Source organism: Epinephelus fuscoguttatus, linkage group LG23 (assembly GCF_011397635.1).
Source record: "Epinephelus fuscoguttatus linkage group LG23, E.fuscoguttatus.final_Chr_v1".
NCBI classification, from domain to species: Eukaryota; Metazoa; Chordata; class Actinopteri; order Perciformes; family Serranidae; genus Epinephelus; species Epinephelus fuscoguttatus.
In genome coordinates this window covers 10,146,010-10,166,310 of record NC_064774.1, presented here as the reverse complement: position 1 = coordinate 10,166,310, position 20,301 = coordinate 10,146,010, and the positions used below count along the sequence as shown (strand labels likewise).

Below are 20,301 nucleotides of genomic sequence, written 5' to 3'. Positions count from 1 at the left end.
AGATGTACCGAGCGCTACTGAGACACGGAGATGACTCATGGAGGTGAACGTGGGGGTTTCATGTTTTGATTTCATCTAAACGTGTGACTCAAACCGCCGTCCTCCTCATCTTCCTCATATCATCGGGCACCACAGGGGGGGTTACAACATCATCCTCGCTACTGGACAGATATTTTTAGCCTGTAAGTTTTATTAAACTGCAGCTGCTTTGGTCATTTTGTGTGTACAAGGCTTCTGATACTGTGACACTGAGTGATTAAATAAAAGACTGGGTTATAGTTTTGAGTTATTAAACATGTAATATGAAACTTTTCAGCAATAAAGTCTAAAAACAACTACACCAGGGGTAGGCAACCTGCAGCTCTTTGGCCCCTCTCCCGTGGCTCCCGTGGCTTTGACAGAAAATTTTGACATTTTGTCAACTAAAATGTGCGTCATACGTCTGGCCTGACACCATTTCCTCTGAAACGTCACCATCGATTGCTACAGCAGTCTTGAGTCTTCCTAGCTGGACCAGCTGTGGATTCCAAATCCAAAAAGGGAAAAGTCTCAGTGGAAAACGCTGCAAAGTTAAAGTACAAAATCATCTACTGCTGACCAGCCACCTTGTGCTAAAACACCTAAATGAATGCTCATTTAGATCCTTTAGTAATGCTGATGGGCTAACTTTGACTTTAAAGGCTGTGTTACCTTTACTTTGAGACTCAAATATGTTTTGTGGCTCCGGACAGATTTTTTTTTCTTCTATTTCGGCCAAAAATGTTTGATAGTAATGGTTACCAATGGGTGCGGTTACATGATGGCTTCTCATTCAGAATGAAGTAAATCTGAATGAAATCATTCAGAATTAAAGTCTTTCCAGGTAGTTTACATGAGAAATATTCATTCCGAATGAGGGTTTACACGGGAGATCAGTTTAATCGCCTTTATTTGGGTCCACGCAAGGTTTGGGGCAGGGAAGGTTTCTGATTGGATAGGGGGCGGGGCGGATGTTACATGTTTCCGTCTACCGGAAGAAAACACTGTAGTCCTCGCTCCGGATAACAAGATGCTTGACGACGCCGTTCTTAGTGCTGTTTTCAGGCTTGTTTTGCTTATATTCTTGAAGCAGCAGTACGACAACAACCTTGTTCTGCTAATGCTTCGTCTGTTGAGGAGGAGAAGGGAGGTAGAAGGTCGAAGAAGGGAGATAGAAGACCGTGTTTTGGCGTATGGAGACCAGTGAGTGCAACAAGTCCGACTGCTCTATCTCAGCCTGTTGCTATGCGCGCTATATACGTCACCGCGCCAAAAGGGCAAGAAAACGAGCATGCGCAGAAAGAACGTAATGAACTTAGAGAGGAATGAGTGTATACATGCACACAACATTCTTTCATTCGGAATGACAAACGGAATAAACCACCCCCTTTAATCGGATTTAATTTACAATCTGAATGACTGTTTACATGACCACTTTATATCGGAATGGCCTTTCGTTCCGAATTAAAGTGGAATTAAACTGTCCATGTAAACGTACTGACTGTTACATACCAATCATTCTCGGAACCCATCGGCTGTATTCGGCGTCTGACTTCCGGCAGACAGCGATACAGCCTCTGGGGGCAGACCCTCAATTTTTTGGCATTCCGGTTTGATTTGGGCGGAGGAGGCGAATTTCCGTTTCCGACTTCCGTTTATATGTAAGTAAATATGCTGAACCATTGCGATGGATTCATAGTTTGCAGTGACGCCAATTATGTTCCGCCTTGTTAGTTCACCGCACAGACTGTTTAACCTGGCAACAACTGCAGCCGGCTCAAACGTGATTGGTCAATATCACACGGACTACAAACAGCCTACAACCGGAAACCAGGGCTCTTCCGCTCTTCTTCCGGAGGCAAGATCTCCGGGGTTTGCCTACAGACTCCACACTGACTGAATGTAGAGTCTGTATATAGAGACTATATACCAATGTATAGTTGTGTACGGACATAATTCCAAATGTTTCCAACAATATTCAAACTAAGAGAAATCTGTAATTCTAATCAAGGACGCGGTCCATGTCATTTGGTCACCGTCACTTTCACAGTACAATAACTGTCTCAGAAAAAATCAAGGTTTCATAGCATCACAGAAACGAGTGTTCCGGACTTGTTTGCACTTGCACCTGAGTACAATGTACTTGTGATAACGGAAAACAGTCATTTTGGTAGCTGTGTTTAATCTATTACTCGTGATACAGAATGATCAGAAGCTCAATTCTGAGGCTGTTCTGAAAATACTTTTTTCACAGGTAATAAATATCGCTACATCTGATCAATCCAGATAAATGTCAGGCTTGAGATAACAACTTCTGATTAGGCCCAACCCACTTTAGACTTAAACCCCACCCACTTCTGGCATAAATAAATTCCAAGTACAAATACAGAGCCTTAACCCAGTGCTGCGCTCCCTATGTTTTCCCCATAGACAGATCATTTATTGGTTGAACAGACACAGATAATAGTCTACTCACTCATACCTAATCACTGTATTACAGAATTATCATTATTATTCTTATCAATTAGAATAACCCTTAAGGGAATGAAAACAGAAGGGGTATTTTTGGTTGAGCAAACATTTTATTACTTGAAACAGTTTTTTTAAAATCGAAGTATGTGTTAAAATTCGCCTCTTTGAAAAAAAGGATTCAGGCTTTTATGTCAAAGATTTAATTATTGTAATGCTGTTTTTACCCGCCTTCTGAAACATTCAGTAGTAAATATTTCAACTTATCAAGAGTTGTGCTGCTAGACTTTTAACCAAAACCCTGAACAGAGAGCAAAGTAGCGTGGTTTTAGCTGCACTCCACTGGTTCCCAGTATCCTTTTCAATAGATTTAAAGGTTCTTTTACTTGTTTTTAAAGCTCTTAATAGTTTAGGACTGTCCTACACTGCAGACTCTCTGTCGTTTTATATCCGTCAGCTCTCAGATCTTCTACTGCTGGGTTTTTAAATACACACAAGAAAAATGGCAGCACAACTTTTGTTAACTGTGCTCCAAATCTATGGAAGATACTTCCAAAAGTTATTAGAGACAGCTGAAAACATGTTTATGGGTCTGGCTTTTAATCAATTGATGTAATTATTCTTGTTATTTTTTATCAGTTCTCTAATTTTTACTCCTCTAACTGGTCTCTCTTCTTGTAACCTTCACTTTCATATGATAAACTATATAACTGAATGTATTTTTATTGTCTTCTCTTGTTTCCTTTTTGCTTTTGTGTTGCATCTTTATTGTAAAGAACTTTGAGCTGCATCCCTTGTACGCAAACTGTTTGATAAGTACAGTTTATTATTATTATTATTCGTTATAGTAGTAGTAACAGTAATAGTTGTAGGAGCTGCAGGCCCTCAGTGACACGTGGATTTTATTTTGAAGGTTGTAGTATGACTGTGCCAGCACTTATTTTGAAATGATCTTCATGGCTGAGCAAAGACTGCCCTCTACAGACGAACACTGCTCCTCATTGTGACTTCACTGCTCTTATGTTTATTTATGCACAACTGCTGCTGCTGCTGCTGGACACCACTTATCATTCCTGGAAACAGCCTGTAATGAAGCTTTCAAACATTTTCTAGGTTGGATGTTTAAACAGACATTTTCACAGTCCTCTAATAGAGAATATTTTGGTCGTCAGAGTCCTGAATTGCACCACGTCTCCAGAGTGACACTGTGAGGGTGAGTCACAGTTAACGGACTCGGCAAACACTGTTACGATGAAAGCAGAGATGAGTCAGCTCAGAGCTCGCCTCTGGAGGGTGGACAGAAAAATCAAAACAGAACAATGCTGCCTTCATGTGTCACACGGCGCGTTAGTCATCTGATAAGAAGTGAAGGATGGTTTAGTCTGCAGTGGAATTCAGCTTCAGGGATCAATATTCACAGATAAGCTGTGTCTGTGCAGTTCCTGTATCTAGAAACATTATCAATATCACCTCAACAGGTGTAATTATAAAGTAAATTGACCCCTGTATTGTTACATCAGTGTTATATTGTCCTCATCATCTGCTATATCGGACATATTTTTATTTTCCCATAGTTTTAATGTCATGTATTTTTAATACCTTACGATGGACACCACCAGGCAAAAGGAAACCCAGAAGCCCCAAAACCACCTGGCGCAGAACTGCGACGCTGCAGCTGGAAAAGATGAACGTGTCACGGGGAGAGGCGCAACATGCTGCCAAGGATTGTATGCAATGGGAAGAGCTCACTGAGGCCTTATGTCCATAGGGGATGAAGAGGAGTTAGTGAGTTTGTTTAACAGGAAACAGCCCTGAAATCACCATCACCAAACCCACCAGACTCCGTTTAAATAAACAGTGATTTAGCGTGTATAGAGACAGCGTGTTTTCACATCTAACTGAGTGAGTTAAGGGTTAATTTCAACCAAATCAGAGCTGGTGATTGTTGGGACGGTGGAAGACAAACCAAGATGGTTTTTGTGAGTTTTATTTTGTGTCTGCTGACTTTGAATAAAGTGTGTGTAATGATGATAGAATCACTGTTTATTCAAATGGAAGTCCGGTATTTTGCACTTTGAGCCCCATTTCTGGGTTGTTTATGATGAAATAGAGTGGTTAAAACCAAAATGGTGACGATTGCTCATTTTCGGAGAATTTGTCTTTCCCCTGCCTGGCTTAACACTGCTGCCTATGGCCATGTGTGAACCTGTCCTAAAACCACCCTAAACGTTTGTTTTCAAAGCCATGAAACTCACCAAGTGGTCAGTGGTGTTTGTTGATGTTCTGACATAAGAATCGTAGCAAACTGTGGTTTCTGTGATGATTTATTTGACATTTTGTCTAATCTATTGACTTTCTATGGGAAGTCTCATTGTCTGTTGGTAGTAATCCGCCACCAGAAACAGAAAGGGGGTTCTTTATGTCAAGGTTGTAGTCATTGTAGTCTTTTAGCTCAGCAAAAGTGCCGGCTCGACAGTGCTGTGTGCGCTCCTGGAGGAAGAACGAGAACGAACGAAAAACTTTCATAATAAGTTTAAACAACTGCACAATGGATTACTCGCTTGCAAACAACCTTCGCAGTACGATGCCTTTGAACACAACGCCAACCTTCTTCTTCTGCTTTTTTCCTGCCAGTTGCCGACACCCACGTAAAGGAGCATTATCGCCATCAAGTGGGCTGGAGTGGATAACGCCTCAGGGTCAAACGAACGATCAAGCGGAAGTTTACACACAGGTGTGAGGCAGCTGAAAAAATAGTTCCACAATCAAGATGAATAAACACAGAAACACGGATGGTAACCACAGTTTGCTACGATTTTTATGTCAGAACATCAACGAACACCACTGACCACTCGGTGAGTTTCATGGCTTTGAAAACGAATGTTTAGGGTGGTTTTAGGACAGGTTCACACACGGCTATAGGCAGCAGTGTTCAGCCAGGCAGGGGAAATACAAATTCTCAGAAAATGAGCAATTGTCAAAATGTTGGTCTTAGCCACTCTGTTTCATCATAGACTACCCAGAAATGGGGCTCAAAGTGCAAAATACCAGACTTCTCCTTTAAAGCAATCTGAGCCTGTCAGCGGCAAAAAAAGCACTTTTAGCAGACAGTTTGAACACAAGCTTTTACACTGCAGCCTGTTTTGCCGCTGCTCTCGCTCAATACTGGACAAATTTCAAATAATGTCATTCTCATTAGACACGTAGGGTGTTTTCACTTACAGTCCTTTTTAAACAAACCGAAATCAGTCGTCTTAAAGTGCACCAAAAAGTGGACCAACAGAAATGGGATTCGGTTCTCTTTCTGTTCACACTATAGCCTATATATAATATATACTGGCATAATTGTTTTCTTTTTTTACTTTGACGTGGCACTGTAATGTGGTTATGAAGCCCCTCGCTTTCAGACTAGGGCTGCAACTAACGATTATTTTCTTTGTCGATAATCTGTCGATTATTTCTTCAATTAGTCGACTAATATTTTTATCGAAAAATGTGTTAAAATTAGGGCTGACCTTCAAATCCATTTATGGACATTCGAAGCTTCGGAACTCAGAACGAATTTAATTCGAAGGGTTTTAGTTCACCGTCATGGGAGAGTGTGTAAAGCTGCGGATATCTGAACGTAACAAGCTGCAATAAGAGTATTTTGGGGTACTTTATAGTACTTTTCTATGATAAATGACTCAAACCAATTAGTCGACTACTAAAATAGTCACCGATTATTTTAATAGTCCATTAGTCATCGATTAGCCGACTAATCGTTGCAGCCCTATTTCAGATGAACTTAAAAATGGAGGAAAACCTTGGCTAATTCCATCTGATGTGTTCTATATTCCACATCTAGAGACGTGCGGTATCTTCAGTGGACCAAACTACTCCTCGTCCTGAGTCCTTGAAAGTGTCCCAGTGCAACAGCGTAAGATCTAGTGTAAGGATAGACCGATACATTGGCCAGCTGATATATCGGGCCGATATTTGAGTTTTTTACTTGTATCGGCATCGGCCGATACACGCGTGGGTTCGCGGATTTATTTTTCCCTGGCATGATTTACAGACAGGCATCCACGGGCAGCTCTGTGTTGCCGGAAGACCCTGCAGCGCACATGCAGCGAATCCTACTGTGTACAGTAGTTGTTGTTTTATTTATGCTTCAGCTTAAATATTTGTTTATTTTATAAAGACATTACTGGAAGATTTAAGAGCACTGAACTCTTTTTTTTTATTTGAATGTATAATAATAATAATAATAATAATAATATTCTACCTGTTCTACCTTAACTTTCCATCTTGTTTTAGTATTTTTTACTGTTCAATAAATGTTTCTTATTTTAAACTTGAGACCTGTAATATTTGTTATCATTGTGTCATTTTTTTGATATAAATTGAGGGAGCAAAAGCAGTATCGGCCCTAAATATCGGCTCAAGAAAATCGTCAGTCCATAATCGGTCATCGGCTAAGGGTGATGGAAAAAAATCGGTATCGGCATCGGCCCTAAAAAATCCATATCGGTCTAACCCTAATCTAGAGGGCTAAATACAATGGCAAAGAGCAAGGCGAACCTGGAGTACTTTGTGTTCACAGGGCACAGGTTAAGTGAACCGCACCACAGGCTTGAAGCGAACCGAACTCAGACCACCTCCCAAGATAATCTGAGTTCGGTTTGCTTCAGAGGGGTCTGAGTTCTCTCTCTTAAATACCCTTTAACTCCCATGAATACCCATTCTATTCTTTCGTCAGTAAATTACTTGTTCCACTGTCCTGTTGTGGAAATATAGTTGTTCTGAACATTTTCCAAGTAAAACAATGAATTGAACTCAACACAGAACTCCTGATATCCAAGTGCCAAGACAAACCTTTTTTATCAGTAACTCTTTGAACAAATACACCAGCAGTTCCTCTACGTCACCTAAATGTCAGAGCACCCTGCCGTCTACGTTTGAACCAGAGTTACGTACCGTACCTACAAATAACAGCAGTTAACCGGTTGTCAATAGCGTTTATCAGCACTGAGGGAAATACTGTAATCTACACTGTCAGGACAGGCATGTGTATTCATACTAATCAAGCAGACACAATACAAGCATCGACCCTTATCTCTCCTGTCGCCACTTACAAACCCAGCCGAACAAAGAGCTGCAATTACTCGGTATAATGAGAGCGCTGTGATTTATTCAAAATCAACCTCATGTTCCGGCTCTGGGAAATAACTCTGGTTTGCAGGAATAAGGAAATCAAATAACAACAATCACACTCCTGTGCCCGTGATGGGAAAGAGTGACGTAACCAAACGTTTTCCCTTGAAATTCCTCTGCAGTGGCTCGGCTGTCCTGACGTTGAACTTCCACGGATATCCTCGTTCCTGAGCCAATAATGCACACACACACAAACTGACACACACGTTCTTCCTGAATAGTTTGTGAGAGTCTGCTTGCCAAAATATTGACAGAGTGCAGCTGTAATGACTTCATGTAGAAGGCAGAGAACAGCCAAATTGAAAATGGAGCTTCACTGGTTTATAAACGTGGCAAAATAAAGTATTTAAATGTTCGTGGTTTAGTAAAGTCGGACACTCACCTTCATTTTTCATGATGTAGCGGACAATCTGCCCGACTGTGTCATTGTTCTCACTGAGCGTGTCATTCATGTCTGAAAGACAAGCACACACATAATTAGAAACACTCAACTTATTAAGTGTGTAATCGTAATAACAACATATTTCTGCAGTTTATTTATATTCCAGAGAGCAGTACAGTAAAACAAACGATATAGCCTGAGAGGATTTGTGTAAGTGTGCGCTGAGAGGCAAACACTCTTCAGGCATGGCCTCAGGGCCACATTTTACATCGTAAACGCCAAACATGATACCCATAAATCATCATTGAAGAGCTGTTGTTAATGTTACAACAGGACGATGTTACTCCCAGAGGTTTGAGCGTTTAACTGGAGCAGAATGGACTCAACAAGCATGCTGTCTGCCTCGTACAACTACTACAAGCTTGGAAATATTCTGATATGATATTAACACTGTGATATGAGAGGAGATAATGCCTGGAGTGTTTGCTATGCACATACATCTTTCATTTTTTGTCTGACTGTTGAGGCATTATCTTTAAAACTATGGGCTACTTTTGCAAAACTTTGCACCAAATCACCAAATATTATACATCTCTTGCAAAACAGCTTTTCTCTGGCATTACTGAACTCACACATCTCGAAGAGCTGCAATCTTTGTGCTTGTGCAATACTCACCTCCTGTCAACCCAATGACATCACTCTGCATCTGTCACACTGCACTTAACTGCTGCTATTGATGTTTGCACACTTGTTTACTGGACTTTTATAGACATTTTTACACTAAATACTGCTTATATTTTGCACTTATATTGGTTCGATTTTATTGCTGAATATATCTCTTATCGTACTTTACTCTATATATGAATTTGTGTTGTTGTTTTTTTAATAGTATGCTTCATTTGAGGATTTTAATAAAATTCTTGAATCTTCTTAATATCACAGTCATTATAAAGGCTACACACACACGCTATATCTTGGTTTTTTTCAGGACAATCTGGGCTAACCAGATTTGCCATCATTTCATGTCCTTCTATGTGCCTGTATTTTATATTGATTTTTATATCAATGAAAAAAAAATCTGTGTAACTAAACTCTTTATTAAATATTTTTACATGTATCTCAGCATAGCAAGTTGGAAGTTGACATATTCTGCCATATATGAAGAGGGGAGACTCTCTGGAATCTGGCAATATAAGAACCATGATGCTGGGACATTCTGTCACTTCACAGCTGTCCAAAACATGTGGTTTGTGCCAGGCGGACATGATTGTAAAGAAATTCGTCAAGTGTTTATTTTGTAGACAATTGATCTGTATTTATAGCGTGTTGGGATGACAGCACAATGATGTGTGTGGTATCATCGGAAAGCTCAGGTCCTGCGCTTTCATGTGATATGCGTGGCATTTCGGTGTGACCCTGCATTCGCGAATAATCCATCCAAGAGTAATGTGTGTGCAAAGCTGTATGAAAGCTTTGTTATACATAATTTAGTGTAACTTTTTACTTGTGAAAACACTGGACTACCGACAAGTGCTTGGTCTTGTCGGAAAGCTGCGGTTCCGCTGTTTCTCGTGATATCACGTGGCTTCTTGCTATGACAAACGGTCGCGGAGAAAATCCATAGAGAAGAACAGGTGTGAATTTGGACGCACTTGGCGTCGTTTGGGCCCATAGGGTTAAATCATCATTTGTATCATCACAAGAAGCCCCCAACTACACACTGAAAGTATAAATGAAAAAATATTGTGGCTTTTGCTTTTTCTGTGCGCAGGGCAAAGCAACACAGTTGTCATACGTGTAGTAAACACACGTACACACAGGTATTCTAGGGCCTGTTCTCACGCCTGGTGCAGCAATGGGTCATTGTTAGTTTGAGACTGGTGCAGTTGTGTTCACAGCCAGCACTCACATATTATAAGCAACATTTGGAAGTGCACCTATTTGTGCAGCCATGGGTGTGTAGGTCTTAAAATGAGGTGTGGTCAGGCGCATTGTTGGCGGCTTGCTATTTTAAGGCAGCACAAAGAGACGGAACTATTGATCAACAAGAACCAGATCTAAAGACAGGATGGTGCAGGGTTTTGTTCTGCTATTTAAAGGACTCATTATTGAGATGGTAAGATATGTAGATGGGTTCGCAACATGCGTATACTCTGCTTTTTACACACACAGGGAGGCATGGATGGGTTGCAGGTGAGTGAAATACTCTTACTGCATTACTGTTGCTTCAACAGGTTGCTGAAAACACCATGTACTGTAGATAGCAGCTTTCAAAGGGAATCGAAGATGACGCTCTGATTAGTTGAATCTATATTACGGCAAAAACACACCTGTGATTCTCCTCGCGACTACTTTGCCCCAGATTATTACCCCTTTTCGACAGTCATGGGCTGGCTTGGCTTGGTCTGGTTTGAGTCATCAGCCTAGCAGAGCAGGGATTTGCATTTCCATTACAACAGAGCTGCCCCTTTGAAGGTGGGTCTTTAACTGATGACGGCTTGTCCTGAGTGACTTTTAAAAAACAGCAGGCTAATCCACAGCTAAAGGTCCCCATTATTTTGCTGCATGTGTTTTTCCATCACACATTACCTGCCCTGCTGTGTGAACAGGTGCAGTGAGAGCCCGTTGTCTGCAGCAGAAAATACGGAGATGTTGAGTTTTCAAGCAGCAACTTCTAATACGAACGTGAAACAGTAAAATAAAATAAACTAAGAAACTAAACTCCAAACTACATAGATTCAGTTAGAAGCTACAAAAGTCTTTTAAAAAACGCCTTTCTCTCTGGTCTCCTGCAGACAGAGGTGAGGAGTCTCACAACACACACGGCTTGTTTGAGAGGGACAAGGGTGGTCATCAGGGGTTTGCGAGACTTCACCGCTACCCGCTTGAGGATCAGCCACCCAGCTTTTGGGCCTTCTCTGGAGAAGGTCCATCTCTGCACAGCTTGGCATGGCACGGCGAGTCTAATCTGATAATGGAAATTGGTGCAGCATTGCTTGACTTGGCATGGCTGAAAAAGGCCCATATGTTTGATTAAAAGTGGATGGGAACGCCCTGAATACACCTGCGCCATGCACTTTAGACCATGCATTGTCAATGGCTAAATATGGCCCTAAATGTGTGAAGTATGGATGCGTATTCGATAAAAACAGTGTGTAAGAAAAAGAAAAATAGAAAAGAATTGGGCTTGATCTCGCCTGTTTTCTGGGTCTGGCCATCAGATGTCATCCACATCTCGTGATGTTGTCTTGAGCAGTGACGCAATGTAGAGGCTAATGTTTAAAGTTTTGCTAGCAGTGTGTACTAGGTTTAAAGCTGAGAACATGCAGTGACTTTGGCACACATTGGCTACAAGTGTCAGTGGTTTCAGAGGTAGTGCTTCAAATGTCTGATGAAACTGTCAACTTTCATTCACGGCATTTTTTGGCCACTTGGGGGCAACATAGCAAGCTACAAATACAACATTTATTATGTAGAAAATGGTGCTATTGTTTTCAATTTCTGTACAGTATCAATAGGTGACTAGGTGTTGCTCAACCCTTGTGTAATCATACACACAGATTCCCATAAATGTGCAGTCAATGACTGTCTTCCTTCCTTCTGACGAAACAGAAAACTTGTACACGAGCTCTTCCACTCAGCACACACCCCGGTGAGGCACTTCCTAGAGCTTCCTGTTGACTGCTTCCTAGGCTTTGTCCCCTCACTTGTGATAAGCATAATACACTTTAAGTGATTTCTGGGATTGTTCTGATGTTTCACGGCTGATTAACGTGCACAGTGTCAAAGGGAGCTGCTCACCGCTTGTAAAAGTCAGCTGCAGAGACAAAAGCGGAAAGAAGGAGAAGAGGAAATCTGATCGTTGCGTAACCAGAGAGGTTGGATCAGCTGAATGAGTGAGAGAACGCACAGGCAATGCTTTTTGTTTCTTTTGTTTCGACGTATGTGAGAGGCAGGGTTGGGCCTGCTGCGGAAAGACATGCAGAGAAAGGCAGAGACAGCAGGGGAAACCCTAATGCACTTATTGTGCTGCTGGCAAGGAGCTGACATTCACTCCACAGGAGGAATCAGCTCTATGCCTCTCCTCTTCCAATACCTACTCCACTTAACTAATGAGGTAATAATTAATCAGAGTCAGTGGAGGGGTTCAGGGCTTTGGCCAATGTGGGAAATAGTGGAGATGTGATGTGCATGGAGGAAATCTGTGCAGTGGGCTGCTGTGTGAGAAAGGCTCTCTTCGATCCTGGTAGCATGGTGTAAACACTTCATTCTTTCCATAACATTTCTCATGCTTGTAACATGCCCCGGGGCGACCCACTGATACCAGAGGTTTCACGTCTGCACACGAGGATTATAAGAAGGAGAGCATTAACCTCCGCTCTTTACTGTGTCTGTTCAGACATGCAACGTACTGGAACAAATGCGTGGAAAAAGACAAATACTTTTGTCTTCTCCTGAGACACTTTTGCATTATCCTGAGAAATATTGTTTTGGTGTGGAGTCATGAGCTCGCCAGGAGCTGCTGTCTGAAGTGGTATGTTATCATGTCTCTGAGCAACACATTATGAATCTGAAAGACACATGTACTCGTTATCTTTCATGATCTTTATCTGGTTTTATCGGTATTCATTGTCCTTTGTCTTCATGTAAGGCCAGCTGTAAGTTTCATTTTGCCAGTTTATCAGATATATCATAAAGATATATAGTCGGAGGTTATGTACAGTTCAGATTGTTAAGATGTACAGTGGTGAGTGAAATTTGTTGCACATTTTGTTTTTGTTTTCAGTGAAACGAAGAACGCACAAGCTTTGCAGGAGAATACAAATTTTTGCAAGAGAAAGCTAAAGGTTCTCAGGAAAACACAAGCTTCTCATGAGATCACAAATTTTGCTGAAAGAACACAGACGTTTCACAGGAAAATGCAAAAGTTTTGCAAAGCAGTGCAAAAGTTTCTCAGGAGAATAAAAATTTCTCTGGAGAACGCAAACCTTTCCCAGGAAGCACAAAAAGTTTTGCAGGCGAATGTAAACGTTTCCCTGGAGAACTCAAAAGTTTTGGGAGACAATTCAAAAGTTTCTCCAGAGACTGCAAATTTTTCTCAGGAGAAAGCAAAATTTTTGCAAGACAACGAAAAAAAACTTCTCTGGGAAAAGCTAAAGTATCTTAGGAGAGCACAAAACTTACTAAGGAGAACACAACTTCTCAGCACAATGCAAAATTTTTGCAAGAGAGCGCAAAAGTTTCTCTGGGGAATGCAAAAAGTTTGCAAGAGAACACAAAGGTTTCCTAGGAGAATGCAAAGTTTTGCAAATGAATGCAAAAGGAGAATACAGGCTTCTCAGAATGTAAGCTTTTTTTTTCCCCTCTGGAGAGTGCAAAGGTTTCTCAGTAGAACGGAAAAGTTTCTCAGGAGATGGCAAAAGTTTCTCAGGAGAGCGCAAAAAGTTTTGCAAGAAAAAAAAAACCCAAAAGCTTCTCTGGAGAATGCAAACTTTCTCAGGAGAGTGCAAAAGGTTTTGCAAGAGAATGTAAAAAATTTTCTGGAAAATGCAAAACTTTTGTGAGACATTGCAAACATTTTGCAGGACAACAAAAACATTTTGCTGGAGAATACAATTCTCAGGAGAATGCGAGAGACTGCAAAAGTTTCCCAGGACAAAACAAAAGTTTCTCTGGACAATGCAAAATATTTTTTAAGAGAATGTAATGGTTTCTTTTGAGAACAAAAACCTTTCTCGGGAGAGTGCAAAAAGTTTTGCAAGAGAATGTTAAAGTTTCTCTGAAGAACGCAAACATTTTGTGAGACAATTCAAAAGTTTCTCTGGTGAACACATTACTTTCTTAAGACAGTGCAAAATACACAAGCTTCTTAGCACAATGCAAAATTTTTGCAAGAGAGCACAAAAGTTTCTCTGAGGAACGCAACAGGTTTGTGACAGAACGCGAAGGTTTCTCAGGAGAACTGACAAGTTTCTCAGGAGAACTGAAAAGTTTCTCAGGAGAGCGCAAAACTTACTCAGGAAAACATGCTTCTCAGAACAACGCTTTTTTTGCAAGAGAGCACAAACATTTTCTGGGGAACACAAATGGTTTGTGAGAGGGCACAAAAGTTTCTCAGGAGAATGTAAAGGTTTTGTGGGAGTTCGCAAAAGTTTTGCGGGAGAATACAAGCGTTTCTCAGGAGAACAAAAAAGTTTCTCAGGACAATGCAAAACTTTTGCGAGAAAGCACAAGAGTTTCTCTGGGGAACGCAAAAGTTTTGCGAGAGAACACAAAGGTTTCTCAGGAGAGAGAATACAAACGCTTCACAGGAGCATACGAGAGAATGCAAAAGTTTCCTCGGAGAAGACAAAAGCTTTTCATGAGAACATAAAAGTTTCTCCAGAAAACGCAAAAGTATTCTTCCCCCCCCCATCTTATTTTTTCCTCCCCATTGTCCCCTTGGGGGCTCCGTACTGATGCAGACAGGGGAAAACCAAGTGAGTGAACTTTATTTCAGTGCGCTGAAGTTTATAAAGTCGACTGCATTCTCCACGAGGCCTGAAAACTCATCATCACGTACACAATGCTCATAGCAATTAAGTGTTATCTGCAGTTATCATTATGAGCCAGGGGAAATTAAGCTGGCCCTGTGCAGAGAATTTCTTTGTTTCACTTCACTTAACACGCCCCTAGTTGAGTCAGGACATGAGTGACGTGAATGCCAAAAAGTCTTCCTGGTTTCTATTGGCCTCCACTCCCTAAAAAGACAGAAGTAATGGAGGATAATGGCTGAGATAAGGTTGTGACTTCATGGTAAAAGAACACGGTGACTTACTGTAAATACACCTTTGATAAGATTTGTGATTTCTCAGGTTTCATTCTGAAGATTCGTTCATCAGCACAAACACCTCTTAAATGATGGTGCTTGAAATACATACCTATCCCTTGAAAACGCTCTGACTCTTAAAGGTTTATTGCATGTTTTAATATTTATTACTGCTTTTTTGGCAAATAAATTAGCAGTTCACCTCACACAAGTCTATTCTTATCATCTGTCCGCACCTACACTACCTGGCACACACCAAACTCATTAGATCCAGGAATTTAGTACAAGCCTGTGAGTACTAGAGGGCAGGTGGAGATTCTAGTGATGTTGCTGCATGATCGCTGACCTTGAATTTCACCATCATAACAGGAACATGGAAAACCTCATGCAGACATGTGACTAATCTGGAAAACAACTAAAAACATTTCTTCTGCATTTACTTTTCCATTGACTGAAAGGTGACAGCATCACATTGTGACTGTGTGCAGGCAGACTTTGGGCTGATATTGACAGTTTATGTTTAACTTGATCTCAATACAGTAGGTTTCATTGTTAGTAGTAGCGGTCGCCATTTGTGCACTTAAACTGCCTTCATGTAAACAAATCAGCATGTAATCTAGTGTTACTGCTTTTAATTTCATCTCAATATCTATGTTCTTTGGCATGAGCTGTCACTCTTCAACAGTTGTGTCAGAGCTGTATTAAGTTACTGCTAATGCAAGCTGCATATGCTGCTGCATTCAACTGGTGACATACAGGAGGCTTTCACTGTGAGTAAACCACAGGAAATGCAATGTTCGTGTTTATGGCCATCATTACAGTTAACCATGAACATTCATTAGAAAAGAAAATGGTAACTGTTTTGAAAGCAGGTCAATTTTAAATATTGCAGGAAGTTATGAATAAGTCAGAGCAGCCACAGTGAGCGGTAACTCTTGTCCACAAAAACATTTTTTGCCAGCTGAAAGGGCCCGCTCTACGAGAGTGCTTTGGAGGCACAGAGTTGGTTGAGTCTGGTTGCTATGAAACGAAATATCTGCGGAAGTAAAAATGTCAAAACAAGGTACCAGACTATTTTTTCTGGATAAAGGAAAGGCTCGAACGCATTTTCGTGTTAGACAAGTGGGATTTATACTTTTGTTTTCCAAACAAATACAACATGCTAACGTTATTAGCACAAGCCTATGGCATTTTACATTGTATAAATTAGCCGAGCTGCTAGCAGACTTTTCCTCTTCTCATATGAAGCCAGGATAAATCATAAATCACACAAAATGCAAAAATGCTATTTTTGTGGAGGCTTTATTGTCTTCACAATTTATTGTTTATCTGTGAAATTAAAGTAAATAAAAGTTTAGTTTCCACTGAGGGAAATGGTTTCAGCTTACAGAAACGGCCAGGAAGTCTGCGTCGCTGCAATGTGTAGTTACATTTCTGGGAAGGTGCACGTCAGGCTATGGCGTAGGGTACAGCATCCAGGGATGTTAGTTGGTACAGATATGGATACTCAGAGACCAGCGATATTAATTTCTCCTCTATTGTTGTTGCTGTTGTTCAGCACTCTCAGTTTATCTGGTATTTGTTCCACCCATCCTTCACTGTGATTGGAGGGTTGGCGAAGAAATGACAGTGACGAATGCAGCATTTACCTCGAGTTGAATACTTTTGCTAACAAAGAAGTAGAACAGATGCTCAGCACCTTGTCACACTGCTGGTGTTTGTAGCACAGAGTATATACACGGCGCTCCCATTGCCAAGAATTTAAAAAACAAAACTCTGGCCTCAGGGAAAGGCACGTTAGTGGACACAGGCTTTTAGTGTCCTGCTGTTGTGTGGTAATCTGCATATACCGTGTGCTTCGGCAACCAGACAGCGGTTGTAATTATGAGTTTGTTTGGCTGCACTGTGAACAGATAAACCAGTTCTCCTTCTGTTGTATTTCGGACAAAGTAGCTGCTGCAGGAATGTTGCTGCCCCCGCAATTATGGGGGCAAAACAAAAGCACACTTGTTGTTACCACGGTAACCACTGGTTATTCCTACTAGCTATTAAGAGAAGTTTGCCTGGAGGGTTTTCAGCCAGAAAGGTATTCTTTGGGTTAGGGTTAGAGTGAAGAAAATCATGGTTTGGGTTAAAATAAAGACAGAATTGCTCCTCGCCATATGAAATCTATGGATTTCTCCACACTGAAATCTTTACAGTTTGCTTTTTTTTTAAAAAAAAAAAAAAAAAAAAATACTTCTACAAGACAGTGGCCATACGTTAATTTTAGCAAAAACCGAAAGCGACCATGAATATGCAGAAATAAACTGACCTGTAAATGTTTTAAAGTCCGCCTCCACTTGAGAAAACTTTTTTTTCCCCCTTAATGAATATGCAGAAATAAACTGACCTGTAAATGTTTTAAAGTCCGCCTCCACTTGTGTTTTCAGGTGTTTTCAAGCTCTACTAAGCTGGAGATGTCTGTACACTTTCCTAAAATCTGGGATTCAAATGTACAGCCGGCAAGGCAGATAATATGAAAGCTAATTATTGTGTGATACAGGAAACACATGTCAACAGGAGAACTGACTTCTGCACAACACCAGCAACGAAACCTGAAACCTCCAGAGCCGAGTTAGCATTAGCTTAGTGACAGTTTTGACAGCAAACATGGTGTCGTGTGCAGGTTTTGGGTGTAAACCAGATCCTTGAGCTTCCCTCCACTGTCTACCATTGTTATTGTATGTTTCACAACCACTAACACTGTGTCAGCCACTGCCAGTTAGCCTACAAGCTAACAGGCTAGCAAACACTAACAAGTAAAAGATGCTAACTCCACGGAAGATTCTGATACATCTGCAAGTCATTGGTTTTGATGAACAACAGATTCCTCATCTGAGTCTGGGTTTAACTGAGGCTTGAACATGTATGTATGTTTCCTCCAAAGCTAACGCTGGCCGACCTGATCTGCACTTCTCTTACAGCGCTCAGCCAATATTAGTGTAAGTATTTTACTTTAAAGCTTGTCTGGAGGGCGTCTTAGGAATTCTGCGTACTGCCAATAGCATCTCCTTTCTGTCAAACAGTTTCCCTCCCTTACAGCCTCTCTGCTCAGATTAACATGGTTGAGCAATAATCTTGGGTGTGTACTGTTGACAGATGATGGATGCCTCCACACAACGAGCACATGGATGCAATAAACACATAAAGCCAATCACAATGCTGCCACAGCCAGTTTCGTTTCTGGAGTTGCCTGGAGTTACCTCCGCCCAGCTCAGGATCCTTCTCCTGCTCCCCAAACTCCTCCTCCTCATCGTGGGCCTCAGTGGTGCAGCGGTAGCCCTTCCTCTTCAACACGTGGCAGATCACCACCCCCAACAGGCCCAGGATGAAGAACACAGGCACCAGGATGAAAGCAGTGTAGTCCGGGTTGCCTCCCCCTGCTCCACCGTCACCTGGTCCGGTAACTGTAGGCTGACCTGCTGGAGGATGAAGAGGGACGAAGAGATAAATTATTCTAAATACTGATGCACACAGACAAAGCAAACAATCGGTTTGTCATTACAACGCCCTTGAAGGCAACCTGATCCCTGCAGTGAGTCTGTGGGCACATCTGAGGCCGAGCAGCTGAGGGGATTTAAATGCTCTCAGCGGCAACATGACAGAGATTTCATGTTCCCTTTCCTGGATCAATCTGCTGCCTCTGCCCTCTAACTGCTCAATCTCGTGCAAGCTGCCTCCCTTCTCACAGCTTTTTGGAGGGGAGAGGCAGAAACTACGAACGCATCATGGCTGCTCATATCTTTGTGTTTTTATAGGAACTGACTGCAGCAAAATGAGCACAATGTCCATAAACTTTACCACCCTGGCTCCAGCTTCCCTCTCCCACTCCCATCTGCCCACCCACCTACACAGCGGACTTTAGCCTCATCAGGGAGCCACGAGACTGGGAAGGATACTGGGCAGCTTTAGAGTATTGAAAACAGCATTCACACCCTCTCAGAGTCAAAAGCAGCGTCTTCATATTGATTGTTTCGTCCAACCAACAGCCCAGAAACCCAAAGATATTCAGTTACTAGCATTTGAGTGTAGGGCTGGAACGATTACTTTCACTTTTGATTAATCTGTTGATTATTTTCTGTATTAATTGATTAATCTTTTGGTATAGAAAACATCAGAAAATGAAAATAAGTGTTCCCAAACGTAAACGATGATGAAATGATGTATTTTGTCCACAAGTTGAAGATATTCGGTTTACTGTCATAGAGGAGGAGGAAAGAAACTAGAAAATATTCACATTGAAGAAGCTTTTTCTTCAGTAAAAATCACTCAAACTCATAACTGTATCAAATTAGTTTGTTGACAACCAATCAAAGAATCGTCGCAGCTCTATATGAGACAAATAAACAGGGACTCCTCACTTTTGAGAAGCTGTAACCAGCAAATGTTTGGCTTTTTTGCTTAAAAAATGAATACAACTATTCATCAATGATCAGAATACTTGCACATTTATTTTCTTTTAATCTTACAGTTATTTGTTGCAGCTTATAGGTTTTATTTATTGCATTTTACATGAATGAAGTTCTTTAAAAAACCCAATAATTTTGATGGTGCTAAAAAACAAGGCGGAAAAAAAATAGGGCTCCTTAGTTCAACATCTGCCAGGTTACGTCTAAGCGAACCCAACAAGCTCTCACAGACACCAAAAGGCTCCACTCTGTTGTTAACGCTGTTGATAGAGTGCCCTTGGGGTGATGTTAGTGTCGCACTGGTTCCCTCGTCACAAAGCCAATGGGATTTTTCCAATGAATTCTGGATCACTGCAGAAAATAAGCTCTGCGGCAAACAAATGTTTATGACACCAACCATTTTGTTGAGCAAGATAGTTACTGTAACATCCAAGATCATAGCACTACTTTTTGTGCAATGTGAGTAAAGTAATTAACATTGCCTATATAAGTAAAAAATAAATAATTGAAAATGAATTAAATAAAAAAATAAAACAAAATAAAATTAAATAAAATAACATTAAATTAAATTAAGGTGCTTGCAGGATTCTTTAGTTAAAAAAAATTAAGTAAATTAAAAAACTGAATGTAAGCAAAGTAATTAACATTTGTCTATATAAGTAAAAATAAATAAATAATTAAAAATATATTAAATATAAAGATAAAATAAACTAAAATGAAAAATAAACTAAAATAAACATAAATAAAAAAATTAAATTTAACTAAATGAAATCAGATTAAATTGAATTGAATTAAATTAAATTTCTTTAGGTAAAAAAAAAAAAAAGTAAATTAAAAAACTGAACGTGAGCAAAGTAATTAACATTTGACTATATAAGTAAAAAAATAAATAAATAATTGAAAATAAATTAAATAATGAAATAAAAAATAAAAAAAAATTAAATTAAATTTAAATAAAATAAAATAAAATGAAAAAA

The 20,301-nt window shown here is 40.5% G+C and overlaps 1 protein-coding gene across 2 annotated transcripts in view; it reads right to left on the bottom strand.

Moving 5' to 3' along the window:
• Positions 1-20,301, bottom strand: part of rell1 (RELT like 1) — a 54,379-nt gene that overhangs the window by 20,858 nt on the left and 13,220 nt on the right. Inside the window, exons 2-3 of one of the 2 annotated variants that reach the window (XM_049568458.1) lie at positions 18,119-18,337; positions 8,066-8,137 (exon numbers count right to left, since the gene is read on the bottom strand). In XM_049568458.1, coding sequence (XP_049424415.1) covers positions 8,066-8,137; positions 18,119-18,337 — 291 coding nt within the window. The remainder of the gene's footprint in view (positions 1-8,065; positions 8,138-18,118; positions 18,338-20,301) is intronic. The other variant, XM_049568459.1, reaches the window with a different exon arrangement.